The sequence below is a fragment of the Martes martes genome, assembly GCF_963455335.1.
Source record: "Martes martes genome assembly, chromosome: 6".
Classification (NCBI taxonomy): domain Eukaryota; kingdom Metazoa; phylum Chordata; class Mammalia; order Carnivora; family Mustelidae; genus Martes; species Martes martes.
Genome location: NC_137893.1, coordinates 71,972,778 through 71,988,084, shown reverse-complemented (window position 1 = coordinate 71,988,084; position 15,307 = coordinate 71,972,778). Strand labels below are relative to the sequence as shown.

The 15,307-nt window shown below is 40.1% G+C and overlaps 1 protein-coding gene across 2 annotated transcripts in view; it reads right to left on the bottom strand.

The window, feature by feature from the left end:
* The window catches only part of PTPRK (protein tyrosine phosphatase receptor type K), a 568,933-nt gene extending 559,576 nt beyond the window's left edge, over positions 1 to 9,357 (bottom strand). For both annotated transcript variants that reach the window (XM_080807221.1, XM_080807222.1), the window contains exon 1: positions 9,003 to 9,357. In XM_080807221.1, coding sequence (XP_080663347.1) covers positions 9,003 to 9,099 — 97 coding nt within the window. In that variant the 5' untranslated portion in view covers positions 9,100 to 9,357. The remainder of the gene's footprint in view (positions 1 to 9,002) is intronic.
* Between the last annotated feature and the right edge of the window lie 5,950 nt (positions 9,358 to 15,307).

The window sequence follows — 15,307 nt, the reverse complement described above, 5'->3', positions numbered from 1 at the left end:
CCTTCTACCTACCCCACCCTCTTCCCCTTAGAGACTACAGCTTAGGCCACCATGTCTTCTTAACATTACTACTTAGTGATCCAGAGCTAGGAAACATCTGATGCAACTGTCTTTTCCTCACCATATACTCTCCTCCCCCTCAAAAGATGCACCCCACTTTCTTTGCTTTTACTTCTGATGCCTCATATAATTCCATCTTGAGCAACCACACTGTAGTTTGGTGCTATTTCCAGAACCCATCCCTGTATCTGTTGATAACTGATGGTTTGATCCACAGTGCCCCCATCAGTCCATGTGACCTCAGTGAGGATCTAGAGCTGAACCCAGAATTCTGTGAACTAAGCCAATGAGGGCACTTACTTCCCCTCAGCCGGAGCCTCTGATTCACTGAATCTGATCAGTGAACTTTCGGGCCTTTGCAGGTGCAACCACTACATAAAGTATACATTTTCATACCAGACTTGAACCAAGAATCTCGTGGTATGAAAGCTGCCAAAGCTACCATGCTATATATGAAGCCTGAGAATGAACCTCCTGGAATGCCCCACAGGGAAGCTGAGTGGGCAGAAAGAGGTCATACCCCAGTGGAATTATGTGAACTCTAAGCCAAGTTATACCTGAATCATCAGTTAGGAGAGAAAATAAATTCCTCTTTTGTTGTAAACAGTCTGAGTTGCATTTCCTGCCAAAAAATGCCTAAACCAAAAATGCCTGCAACCAAAAAAAAAAAAAAAAAAAAAAAAGCCTAACTGCTACATATATGTATATATTTGATAATGAATTTTGGTTCCAGTAGTTCCTCACATTGTCACCTGAGGCAAGTTATTACTTAACCTCTTGAGTCCTCAGTCTGCAAAGTGGAAAGGATTCCAATCTTCAAGGATTCTCACTGAGGATGTAAATTCAGGTGAAACATTGACCATGAGGCTTGGCAGGTCGTCAGCACTCAACACATGGCAGTTCCTATTGTTGTTTTCCAACTGCTCTTCTCCACCGTGTGAGAGAATAAATGAACCTAATTACTGCTGACAAGAATAAAGGCAGAAGTAGTAAAAAGAGAAAGCTCTAGAATTTGTAGTAAAATTGAAAATATAACAAGTCAGATTCTTCAGACTCTAAAGCTCTTTAAGATGTATGGAAGTACCTTTCTGGGTTTTTCTCCATCACTAAGCTCCACTCAAGCACTTATCTATCTACGTATGGTTAAACTTCTTCCTTTAAATGCCAGTGTCTAGAATAAGTAAATGGGGAGATCACTGATTTGTAGCTTATTTATGAATCTAGCAACTTTATATTTTGTATTTCAAACAACACAGGTTAAGAGACTCATTTCCTGTCAAACGTGCAGAGAATTCTGCTGTGCCTTGCCCCAAACTCCTGCTCCTGATAGCATACTACAACCAACTATTATGCGTTAACATTAATTTATATTTCTTGTTTTTCATTAGTCTCTGCCATAACCATGTCATTATGCCAGTATATTCTGAATCGCTAGTGAATGGCAAAAACAAATATAGCAGTCGTGATTTAATCAGAGACTTCACTGTTAAAACAGCCAGCCAAAGTAGACACGTTTAGAATAGTAAATGGATAACAAAACACACTTACAGCCTCATTAATAAGAAGGCAATTAGGTCTTCTGGGAAAATTCACTTTCTAAAAGAATGCTAAAGCAAGCTATAAAATGCGAGTAAAACTGTGTTTTGACATGAATACTGTACACTGTCTATTACATCATAATTTTTCTCTTGAGAAAACTGACAAGAATCTGTTCTTAAGTATGAGCACAAAAGATAGTAAAAAGAACGCCAGTGATATTTAATGCATTCTACCTAACTCCCATTCATTAAATTTGACTGTCCCATAAATGAGCTCCTCATTACAAAGATCCTTATATTACACTTACAAGAAAAAGAGAAATATAAAACAAGAAATTGCTTCTACCATTACTACAGAGGGAATATCATTTCCTGTATCAACATATCAATATGCTAAATAAAAATTATTGGCCTATATTATGTTTGGTTCCTTGATAATATCTTTACCTTTAAATATTCCTCACACAACACGTTTATAGTCAAAACCATTTAGCCTTATTTTTATTCTCCTATGAAAATACTTCTTTCAAAATCATCTGAGTATTCTTTTTTAAAAAAAAGTGAGCAGTACTGTTGTTTTGATATGTCTAGGGCATTAAATTATAATTAAGAAAATACTGATCAGAAATATGATTCCAGGGAAATTTGTTTCATATTGTAATTAATCCCTTCACAATACTCCTACAATTATACAGTAAAGTGCATGTGACAAATCTTTTCAAGCTGAGCTTTCTTTGTCCTAAATCAGTGTTTTGCAAAATTACGTGTTCAAGCAAATCACCTGGGGATTTTATTAAAATACAGATTCTGAGTCAGTAGCTCTGAGAAGAGCTCCGATAAGTGACCACAAGATCATCACAAGTTCCCAAGACTGACGTTGCTGGTGTATGGACCACAATTCAAGCAGCAAAATTCTAGGGCACCTTGGAGTTAATGAATCCATTGACCATGAGGCAGTCAGCCACCAATCCCTAGGTGGGCTGTGAGGGTATAAGAAAGGCTTCCTCTCTACTCTTGAATTTGTTGAATGACCTAAGGCGAATCACATCGAGGAGTTGTGGCCATAGGAAGCAGCTGCTAGGTCACCCCACCACCCAACAAGGATTAGGGGAATTTCTGTAGCTGGTCAGCTGCTGCTCTGGATAGGGTTTGGAGAATCGGCCTTTGGCAAGCAGCTGGTAAGGAGCAGGCTGCACTAGGAAGGATTTATATAAATAGATACCAATCCAGAGGAAGGTTTATTATTTTCTCATTAAAAGTATAGTACAATATATTATAGACTATATAGTTCGTTTTTCCATTTCAGTTTTTTCATATATGAAATAGGCAAAGTAATTATCTGTTTTCAATTCTCTTTCCAAAATATGAGTACAGGAGTTTGATTCCATCTGTAGGTGTCCTTAGCTTCCTTCTCATCTGAACCTTTGGACAATGAAGTTCTATCACTATTAAGATGTGTGTGTGTGTATCTACAAAATACATTCTTTTATCTTTCAGCTTTCCCAGCAAAATAAATGCAAATAATAACTCACCCAGACACTCTTATTGGGCCTTATTTCTATCTGCATTCCTCTTAAGAAGATAATTCCTAGAATGACTAACCTGCAGAAAAATTCAGCCAGCACTGCCCTGCTCATCATTTTTATTAACAGAGCTCTACAATCATATAAAGTGGAAACATGGATTATTTCATTCAGGACTACTTAATTTGCTCCTAAAACAATTGTAAGTGACAAAATAAGCCACTCGTAATTTTTATGGATTATCAACACACAGCCGAGAATGCCAAAAAACTCCAAGCAGAGTAGAGTGGTGAAATGGCAACGTTCCACGACAGGATCGATACGATCTTTCACCCTGGCCACTGTTTTCCCAGAACCTCAACATTCTGCAAAACCTCACAAAACTAAGTTGAATTACGTACGTTCAGTTTTTATTACTAAAATATTAAATAAAAAAGAATTCCCATAAGAACACTTCAGGAAAATAAACAACCCTCTCTCAACAGAATCTTCATGGAACTAAGAAAAACTTGTGTGTGGAATGAAGTTTCTTTAAGAGCGTTGCTCATAAAAACACAGCCTAAAGTTTACAAACTACCTCCAGAGTTCTCACCGATCATCAAAGATTCAAACATGGGTTTTTTTTTTTTTTCATTTTTTCCATTTTCCAAAGCATAGTTGTATGCTTATCTCACTGTTCTCAAAATGACAGGCAATATGGTCCTCAAATTTGTCCTGTCCCCACCTACAAATAGGAAAGTCTCTCTTCCATTCAGAGATACCTAAGCACAAACACTCAGAGACATTAAAATATCACTTCATGGATTTACAACTTTATTTCTGGCTTCAATTAAACTTAAAATTAGCCTGATGGACAGACTGACTTACTTTGTTATCAAATACTAGTTTAAGACATCATGAACTGGGAAGATATCATTGTTCAGTAACCCGTGACAAACAGCATGAGTTTTGGTGAAAAAACAAGTCATGTTCAAAAGCAATTATAACCTTTTTAGGGAAAGAGAAACACCATTTGATAAAGGAACACAAAACAAATACATATGATCAAAGGATAAAGTCTGAGAGGAATACACAGAGGGAAATTTTTACATCTACAGAATAAGAAATGAATGTGTTTGGACAAAGGCAAAGGCTGACTCCAATAAACAAATCAAAAATAAGGTGCTTTTTTCCTTCTTTAGAAAAGTAAGTAAAAGATCAAACACACGCCCGCACACGGCGCGTGCACACACACACACAGAGAGAATCCTAGTGTTCTTTGTTTTGTCTTTAAGAACAATCTGTAAACTCTCTTGATGTTTCCTGCTCCCAGTTGTGCAGCAATCCTCTTCCTGCCCTCCATGAAGAGCAAGTAGAGGAAATGGGAATAGCACAGGGCAGATGAGGACAGCATTTTCCATGCTTCTGATAAGTACATCCATATTTAGCATGACTTACACTGTTTTTAATACCACCTTGAGCGGACCTAGATCATGGCACTTCAAAAGCACTGGTAGGCAACAACACAGGTTCTCTATATAGGACCATATCACACGAATTAAATGCTTTTTAAAGGCCATAAAAATGTATAGTAAACCATTACTGGTAGAAATATGAGATTTGATGGGAAAACTGGCATTCGCTCTGGGTAGTGGTTGAATCATAGTTCCGGTTTTTAAGAACATGTCCGGCACCAAAAGATATTTAGCGGGAACAAAAAGACTATGATGTGTATGTGCATGTGGGCTTTGTTGTTGCTAAAGAAGAGTGGGAAGGAGTGTGGGAGAGGGGCAGAGCCGCAGAGGGGTTGATTTATTTTTCAAATTCGCATTTATGAATACAAAGAGAAGAGCTGTCAGCAGCACACATGCCAAGCCCACATAGCAGCCAGACCTGCCTCTTCCCGTCTGGGTAGGCCAGACACAAAACGACATCTTGCAATCCAGGAAAATCAGGAGAGCCAGATATATGGAGAATAATGAGAGAAAAAGCAGTCCTGGAAATGTCCACTTATATATCATTACTACTGTTAGAATTTATAGTTTTAATGAACTGAGGGATGGAGCAATTCTGGTCAATCAAAACCAAAAAATCAGCAAGGAAACCTTGAAACAAGCTGTTTCTGATATATTTTCCGAGTAGGTAGTATGTATGAGAGGAATTAACTTCACATACAGAGACATCAAGGAGTCAGACACCAGGAAAGGGGCATTGTTTAGATGAGCTGCAAGGTCATAAGGGATCAAGTCTGAGGGCACACTTACAGTATGACATGCCAGGAACCAGATCAAATGAGGAGGATCCTAAGCTGCATTTCCAGGCTCACATCATACTAGAGACACAATAGTCCCTCTCTAGGTCATTGATAAGACTGCATCTAAAATGCTGCATATTTTTTTCTCCATACTCTGATGAAAAAGCTGAATAACCAACAGTTGAACAAACAGCTAAACAAATGACTAAAAATATATTTTTTCTATTGCTAGAATACTAGGAATGTTAATAATGACTTTTCCACAGATATAGCTCAAATAACAATTTACATGAGATAAGCAAAAAAAAAAAAAAAACAAGAATAATTTCTCTCACTATACTGATAAAAAATTATAGTCCGGCCAATAGGATATTTACGTTTAATAATGATTAAAATGAATGACTGGCAGAGGAAACACACACACACACACACACACACACACACACTCCTAACAGCCAATCCTCACTAGGCAAGTGTGGGAGCAAGCAAAGGAGACGAAAGCCAAGGCACTTAGTTACCTTAATGTATGACACCTACACCCCAGAGAGCTGCATAATACTTAACAACTTATAGTGCCAATTCACATAAATTATTTCATACCATCCTCATAAAAATCAGGTAGAAAGGTCAGATATTATTATCTCCATTTTACAGATGAGAAAGCTGAGTTTCCAAGTAACTTCTGTGTGACTGGTTTTGTCAGGCATCTGAGTCCCAGGACAGAATACTGTCTTACATTATAATATCAAGAGATAACAGCTACATAATCCCATGAATGTCAGTGCATCTTTGTGCTTCTATGCCTCAGTTTCCCCAGATATTTCACTGGTATCATTTTAAGTGAAAGATTAAGCTAAAATAACATAAGTTGATATTTACAGGCTGTTCTGGTTTTAAAGAGGCTCACCACGCAACATGTAGCATTTTTACATTTTCATTCCAAAAGCTAAGGAAAAACTCACAGTGATAAAAATATTATTAAATTTGTGGTTTAAAGAAAGCACACTGGATGAGTATATGACATATCCAACAATCCTTAGTACTTCAAAATTTGCTTTTCAAGTGTACTTCATTAGAAACCACATGATAATATCTAAAAGTAGTAACTGGCCTTAATGGATGTGATTTAAAAGACCTATTTAATAGGATATTTTAAAGTTCTGAATATATATTTGTTTTAGACTTTTAAAGCATTTTATTCAAATTTCTCAAAAGAAGTAACGGTTCATTAAAGTAGAATCTAAGAGTAAAAAACAGCAAGAAAGTATACACCTTCAATCTCTGAATCTATGTATTTGCAACAAATCTGACTACCATAAAATCTGATGACAGTAGAATATCAAATGGCTTAGGATAACCAGAACATGAAAATGTTTACAAGACAAACTTTTAATTCATGATGAAAAGGAGATTCACAATCTGACTTTAAATAGGGGGAATAAAAAGCACTCATTTCTGGGCATATATGTAAATCCTGAATGGCAAATTTTTTGATACAGTTCTACAAGAATTGCATTTATTAGGACTGCACATTCTCTTACTTAAACGTAACATAAAGTCAAATGTTTTGCTTTGTTACTAAAGCAAAGCAGGCATATTTGGTAAAATTACTTAGAACGGGATATCTAAGAACACAATTGTTCACTAGAGATACCTAAACTCCAGGGTTCAGAAAAGCTCATCTGCACATTCTGTTGGAGGGAGTTTAGTATTTGCTAAAAAATAAATAACATTTGAAAGGAGAAATATAAAAGTTTCTTTACCGCTGAAAATATATCCATCAGCAGTTGAGACATTAGTAGCTGCAACTCTGGAATACATGTAAATCTAATCACGCAACTGGTAGAATCCAAACTTTCAATTAACAAACTACATGCCTTTTGAAGCGTAGGCTCTCAATGCAGTGACAAACACTGTGCAGAAATCAATACCCACTCTAACTTGCCTGCATATAATGACTTCCATCAAGCATGGTTCCAATACCAACCAGCATTATATGTCAGAGATGCATTCAGCAGTAATGCTTACTCTAGAAGAATTAAATTAAGCCATCGGATCATTCACTGCATAGATCTGTCGTCTGCATACATCACCAATATACACAGCTTTTCCTCTACATGCTGCATTTCATAATATGCCTTAGTGCACAACACATACTGCCACCTGAATCTGTGGTCTAACTCCTTTTACGGCGTTCTACGGGGGAGGTGGGGGGATGTAAGGGAAATAAACATTACTCCGGATCACAACAATCTGAGTTTATTTCCAGGAAGCAGGGCAGCCACAACAAGGAGAGAAATTAACAAGCGCAAAGTAAGTTCGTTCTCCGCATTCTGCAGCCTCAGCCAAGAGCGCGGCTGTCACTTGCCGGGTCTTCTCCGTCACCCCTCGGCCACCAATGTGTCTCCATCTGCACCAAGACCCAGGGCAGCAAATGCGCTTGCCAGCCAAGCTGAGCTGGGTGAACTGGCCAGAAAAGTTGTCAGGACCGGCGAGCAGCAGACAGGCGCCCGGGAGCCCGCTCCCCAGCATCCACCAGGTGAAACTTCAGAGCCCCCAGAGGAGAGAACGAAAGAAGCAACTAACAGAAAAGATAACAAAACTGGAAGCGTAGAGGACGGGACTGGGAGAGACGGGGTTCCACGGACTTCTCTGAGTGGCTTTACCAAGAACCCAAAGAGCCAACCTGCAAGACCACACCACATCCCTCCCTCTGGGCTCAGCCGGTTGTCGCTCGCAGCCCCCAGCATCGAGGCGGGCTCCGGGGGTCACCGCGTCAGCTTCGCCGCGCCTCCGATGGAGGAGTGGTTGCCACAGCCAGGGTCAGGCTACCCCCGTCCGGCACCCAGACCTCGCCGCCCAGGACGGCTCGGTGTGGGTCCTTAGAATCATATTTCAAAACATCTTACAGGCTCCGCCAGCACACACACGGAACGTACTCCACGCAGCGCCCTAACCCACAGGGCAAAACCAGGAGCAGCCAACACTGGGGGAGGAGAAAGGGACTGGGGGAGGGACGGGGAAGTAGTTAGACAATAGTCAAGGGAGGTTATTCCCGGGACAAAAAGCACCTGGCAAAGCGCGCGGAGGTCAGTCCCTTCCAGTCTCCACATTTCTGACAATGGCTTCCGGGGGAGGTGGGGGGTATTCTTTTTTTTTTTTTTTTTTTTTTTTCTTAAACGCTCTAGAGGCAGACAGCAACAAGCCCACACCACGAGCAACAGAGTAGCCGGTCCCCAGAGTCGTAACTACTTTTTCCTTCTCTCTTCCCCAGCGTGGTGCTGCGTGCGCTGGACGCGGAGGCTACCAGTTTCCCAAGAAAAGCAGTATCTCCCCACACTCCCGGACAGCCCTGCCAGCCTTGGCCCCGAGCGAGCCTCCGAGAGGAACAATGGGTCGCGGGAGATGAAAGTTACCTGCGCCAAGTAGCGCCCAGCCCGGTGCCCTGCGTCCCACCTACCACAAACTCTGGGGACATCTCTCTCTCTGCCCTGTGCCCCCGCCTGGGCCGCCAAAGCTTCCCCGAATCCTTGCCCCCCCGGGCCTGGCGAAGAGCCGGCTTCAGCCCCCGCGAGCCCCGGGCCGGGGGCATTTGTCTGGCATTCGGAAACCCTTCCCGCTCCCACGCCCACCTTCCGGGCCACTCACCTGCGGAGAACTGGCCTTGGGCCGACCCCAGGGGAGACCGAGGGGAGAGGAGCAAGAGCGCCACAAAAACAGGCAGCGCCGCCGCCGCCGTATCCATGTCGACTTTGGGAGAAGTTTCAAGCAGCTTTGCAAAGAGCTGCCCAGAGAATCGCCGCGAAATCCACTACCGAGGTGCCGGCCGGGCCTCGCGGGATGAGGGCGGGAAGTCCGCTGCCGCCCGCCGGCACTTTTTCCTTCTTCGCGGTCCCCAAACTACCTCAGGGGCGCAAGCGTCGCCCGCGTCGCCGGCCGGCCGCGGCGGCAGCTCTCCATGCTCAGCGGAGGCTGCTCCTGTTAGTCAAGAGTTACTTTGCTCGGGGAGGGACGGGGGCGGAGCCGGGGGTGACGTCGCCCCGCGGGCTCCGGGAGCTTCTGAGGAATGCAGGCTCGGGCGCGGCGCCGCCGCCTCCTGCCGGAGAGACGCGCGCCAGCCCCGGCCGCGCGCCCCGCGCCTCTCGCCGCCTTTGTTCGCCGCCCGCCGCCGGTCGAGGGAGCGGGCGGGAAAGGGGACCCGCGCCGCTGGCTGCCCTGTTGCAGAAATGGGAGTCTGAGATGCGAGTGATTGGTGAGCCGTGTAGCGGGACCACAGAGGACGGGCGCGGAGAAAGCCCCAACGGCCGATCAGAGGCGCCCTGGGCTTGTGTCCCTGAGGGGAGGTCCCGCCGGAGCGGATGCCGGTAGGAAGAAGCGCGAGTGTGGAAGCGCCCTAAGGAAACACCCACCTGCATGGAAAACTCACTGTTCCTTATTCCTGTAATGAGGACTAAGACACCCCACCCCTACAGAAAACTTATTATTCCTTATGATACAAAAATAAAACTTGAACCAAAATAAACGTTCGGTAACTTTCCAGTGTGAGCAGCTGGCGTGTCTCCTTTCTGGTTTATTTGTCATTTGCCCAATATTTGGATTTACTCTCTGCTTCGCTGACTTTGCTTGTTGTTCTGAAACCTTCCGGCCTCTTTCCGCTTCTTCCCTCAGCAAGAACCTAAGAACTGCATCAGGGCTTAGTATGTTTTCCTTTCCCTTAGGTCTGCTGGAGTAGAAAAGGTGTTTTGCTTTGTTTTTAATATCTAATGGGTACTTAAGACAGAAGTATTTAACAAAAGGACTTTCCATTGACAATGAAAATGGCAACCAATGATTTCATCCGGAGGAAAATGATGTTCTATTATGACAGTAAAGTATTTTACAGTTTGCTAGTTCTTCAGCAGCTTGAAGTGGTTTCACCATATGCCACATTTACTTGCTTCTGTGAGAAGACTATTTAGTTGTGCACTATATTCATTTTTGTAAAATTTTTAAATAAAATAAATGTCACAATTGAATAGATATTTTTATTGAGAATTTTACTGTCATATGTACAATTCCTAGAACAACAGAATCTATTGATTGACATCTGTCAGGTACTCATATCTTCAGCCTTTGTAAACAAGACAATGTGAAATCCAATTTAACATTCATATAATTTATTTACCAAGCAATATATCCCTCCTCTATACAAATTAAATATATGCTATTAATGACCAAGTTTATGATAGAAGCGGAAATATATATATATGTATGTGTGTGTGTATATATATATATATATATACATGTATAAAATCAGGAAGAAAAAGACTTATTTTGCTAAGAATAGAAGCTTGATTAAACAGAATTTGGAGTCTGCCGGCTGGCTCATTAGCACACTGACTAGCCCAACGCTTGTCAATTCAATTCAGCACAGTAAAATTCATTTTTCCTTAGGGTACAGGGTATAATTTTTTTTTCAACTCACTAACTTAGAATTGTTCACATATCACTGTTCCTATTTCTTTGATTGGGAGACATTCCTAAATCCTAAGTAATAAAATACTGAAGGTCATATATTTTCTTTTTGAAGGAGTAAGCAGAACTTCGTAAAATTTAACAGGAATATACTTCATGAAAAACAAACAAAAACCCACCACCCATATACTAATACTTTCTTGAAAGAAAGCTGAAGGAAGTTCATGACTTGGTAGATTTGTTTAAGCACACAAAATGCTTGTTTGAAAAATTGACATACGGTGTCGGGGAGAGTTCACACACAGTTTTTACCTTGCTTATTCCTTGGGTCACCTGATAGAAGATTCATTTCACTTTACCTATCCTGTTATTAATAACAGTAACAGGCAATGTTTACAGAGCACTTAGAACGTGCTAAACTCTGACTTAAGATATGCAGTGTCTCACTGAGTTCAGACAACAATTCTTTGACATTGGTACAATTATTACTCCCATTTGACAAATGAGGAAACAAGATTAGGGATTAATTTGGTCATCAGCACTTCTATGAGTGAAAAGTGGGTAAGGGGAAACAGGCAAGAAAATTCTCGAAAAGGAATCAGCAAACTAGCAAGAATGACTTCTCAACAGAAGTCAAAGGAATAAAATAACACTTTTAGATAAGTAAATTGGTCCTTTTGTCCTTAGTTGTCACAAATGCTGGCCATAATAACTAATGCTGGCCAGAGTGGATTGAAATCCTTTGAGTAGAGTATATTTGTCTCCACAAGGTATTTGGCAAGTATTTAGAACTTACTAGATCTCCGTTTATTTCACAGAAAATAGAATAAATGAATTTATCAATCAATCCACAGAAGAAGTATAAATTTGGTATAACTTTTAGAAAAAGTTAGTCAACATGTATTTAAAAATGACTAAAATGATCATATTCTTTGATCTACTGGCTATTCTAAGGAAATAAGCCAAAATATGGAAAATGCTATATACACAAAGGTATTCGTCATTTCCAAAAAGGAAAAGTGGAAATCACATAAATGTCCAACAATAGGCAGATTCACAAACATTATCTAGATAGAATATCTCACAGCCACTAGAAATGAAAGTTATAAAAAAAAAAAAGGAGCAAGTTGCAACATAAGAAAATGCATATAATAAAATGTTGGGTAAAAAACATCAGAAGATAGTGCAAAGTTTCAGTTTGGGAAGATGAAACGTTCTGGAGATACACTGTAGTGATGGTTATACAACAATGTGTACCTAATGCCACTGAACTGCGTACTTAAAAATGGTTAAAATGGTAAAATTTTATGCAATATATGTTTTACTACAATAAAAAATTAGAATACAAAAATCAAAATGTAGTACAATTACAACAGAAATCATGAAGAATGGAAAAAAATTAACCATGATATTGATAAAATTAGTAGTAGATATAGACTAATAAAATTTCATAATTGCCCTTCTCTATTTTCTTACCATTTGGGGTGTATGGTGAGAGTATATCCTTTAAAGAGGATAGGTTTGTATTCTGATTGCAGATTTACCACACAGTAACTCCAGTCATGAATTTAGATCTGTATTTGAGAAAATGTTTTCTGTGAAATCCCAGTTTTATCAAAATTTCCCAAGTATGTTTGGAAAATAGGGTTTGGAGAACACTGAACTGAACAAAATTAAAAGGTTCCTTTCCCAAAACAGTCTTCTTTTCTTTGTAGTAGTTTTTCCGTGGTTATCAATATGGTATTAGGCACTGTGAATCTGGAGAGGGGAAAAGAATGCAAAGTTTTTCAAAGTTTTGGACCATGGAACTCTTTAATAAAGAAGTATTTCTCACAAGTAAGATTTCAGGGAACAGAGTTTGGGAAGCACTGTCAAGTAACATTTAATATCTCTATATCTCACTTCCTTCATATGAAAATGAGGCTAATCAATCAGATTTTCGGATAACTAAATGAAATACAGTGACTCAAACTCAAGGGTTAGAGGCACCGACCCCCTGCACAGTGCCTAGTCAAAAAGCCTCATATAACTTTGACTCCCCCAAAACCTTAACTAATAATAGCCTACTGTTGACCAGAAACCTATGGCTAGCACAAATGGTTGATTAACATATATTCTGTATGTTATATGTATTATACACTGTATTATTATAATAAAGCTAGAGAAAAGAAAATGTTAAGGAAATCATAAAAGAAAATATATTTACAGTGAACTGCACTGTATTCATTTAAAAAAAATGCATATAAGTGGATCCATGCAGTTCAAGCCCAAGTTGTTCAAAGGTCAAGTATATAGATTTTTAATATAGATATAAATTCAATTATAGATAGAGATATGAAAGGACCTGGATGGTAATAGCTGCTGAGTAAATACTAATTTCCTTCTTTCATTCCACCGAAGGCTTAGGCACAAATCTATACCCAGCTGAAGCAAAGTTTTTATTTACCCAGTGACAGACCATGAGTACCCACAGCATGTGTTTATAAGCAATTCGGTAATATTCTCAGCTTGTTAATAACAATTAATTGCTTACATATGCTTTTCAGTTTGTAATGCCTATTCACCCACATGATCACAATCTATCTTCCATCTATCAAACCCCAGGAAGATTGAAGCCAGGGCAGGTACTATCACTAATTTCACTTAACTGACAAGGAAAACCAAAGCTTTGAGGGATTAAAATTAGCCAAGTATTGACGCTGGTCATTAACAGAGTTATCTCTTGGATCTGGGCATTCTGACCACTAATTTCATTCCTATCTTCCTGCCAATGGCTATGCACATCATTCTCTTTTTTTTTTAAATTTTTATTTATTTATTTGAGAGAGAGAGATGACAAGTAGGCAGAGGCAGGCAGAGAGAGAGGGGGAAGCAGGCTCCCCGCTGAGCAGAGAGCCTGATGCGGGGCTCGATCCCAGGACCCTGAGATCATGACCTGGGCCGAAGGCAGAGTCTCAACCCACTAAGCCACCCAGGCGCCCCACTTCATTCTCATCTCTAAAAATGTTCATTTGAGTTAGAGGCAAAATCCTCAATGCCAATTCACCAGGCTGAGCCTCTTAGGCAGGCAGGTGGAAATGAGTTTCTATTTTCTCTTTGCAAAGAGAAAAAAGAAAAAAGAAAAAAACAACCAAAAAGCATTTCCTCGCTGTAATATTCTTGCATGGGTGTGTATATATTCAGGAAAGGAGGGGCAGGGAATTTCTGATAAGAAAGCCCTTGAACAGAGAGCAGAGACTTCCAGAAAAGGAAAAAAAAAAAAAGTGCCTGTTATGTCTGTGAAACCGTTGTTCTGGGTGGGTGGTGGGTCTTCCACTGTAGGGCAAAGCCCAATTGCTCCCTGGAGTAGTGCTGGGACCTGGCCAATTACTACTTAGATATTGACATCAGAACATCCAGGAACAAATTGAATAGTGATGGCTGTGTGCCTAAGTCTCTAAAGAAACTCTTCTCGCTATATGTTCTTATGTAATTTTGGATCAAATGGAAGAAATGCACTGTGTTCAAAACCAGAGTTATTTTGTGAGTCCCTTGAACCCTTTAAAAAACCCATAACTTGGGATTAGTTCAGAAACACTAGTCAAGAAAATGCATGCTCCAAAGGTTTTATCCAGGGAAGAAAAAAAAAAAATTTGAGCAGCTTGAGAGCTCGGTGTTGCCAATTTGGAAGAGCAATTTGCCTACAGCTGGATATAATTAACAAGCATGGGTCAAAAAGGAAGCCAATCATAAAAGTGTGAATTGGATAGAGGTGGAGGGATGGGGACAGTGACAGTCACTTCAGAACTGGTGTATTCTGACTTCAGAGTCTCTCCTCAATTTCAAAAAGCCTAGTCTAATGATTAATAAAAGATTGAACTCAGAGGGAAAAAAATCGGGGTCTTCATAGTAATGTGGTTGATAAATTATCTTTTCTGGAACACTATAGGGTGCCTTACCCACCCTTTATACTAGCAAGTAATTTCCATGCCAAAAAAAAGAAAAGAAAAAGTTGTTTTGTTTTGTTTTTTTTCTCTCTCTCCTGGCTCACTAGAGGAAAAAAAGGAATAAAGGTATGAGCAATATAGTATCTCATTGAATACTGTTTGAATTCTTTTAGTCTGAATAGACCAATTATCCTGAAATATTTTGTATGTTTGTTATTTTAGTAAAACCAAGAAAGAGGATAACTCTTACAACTAATTAAATTCATCATGTATTCAGTAATACATTTTGCAGGGTTAAGAGCTCATATGCAAAGTTGCAGCCCGAGGAGAACTAACACAGCTGAATGAGAAATCCTCTAATGATTATGCTCCTTCCTCCTATTTACTTCTGAAGGGGGTTGGGGGCCAGCTCCACATATGGAACACTGTGGATCTTGCCATCTTTCTTCTCTGCTTAGTCCGATCTCAAGACAGAAAGAAATAGAATTCTGAACACACAATGTGGTACTTCCAAGGCTCTGGAGATTTTTCTAATCCTCCAAATGTTCTCCAATAAAATCTTCCCTTTACATT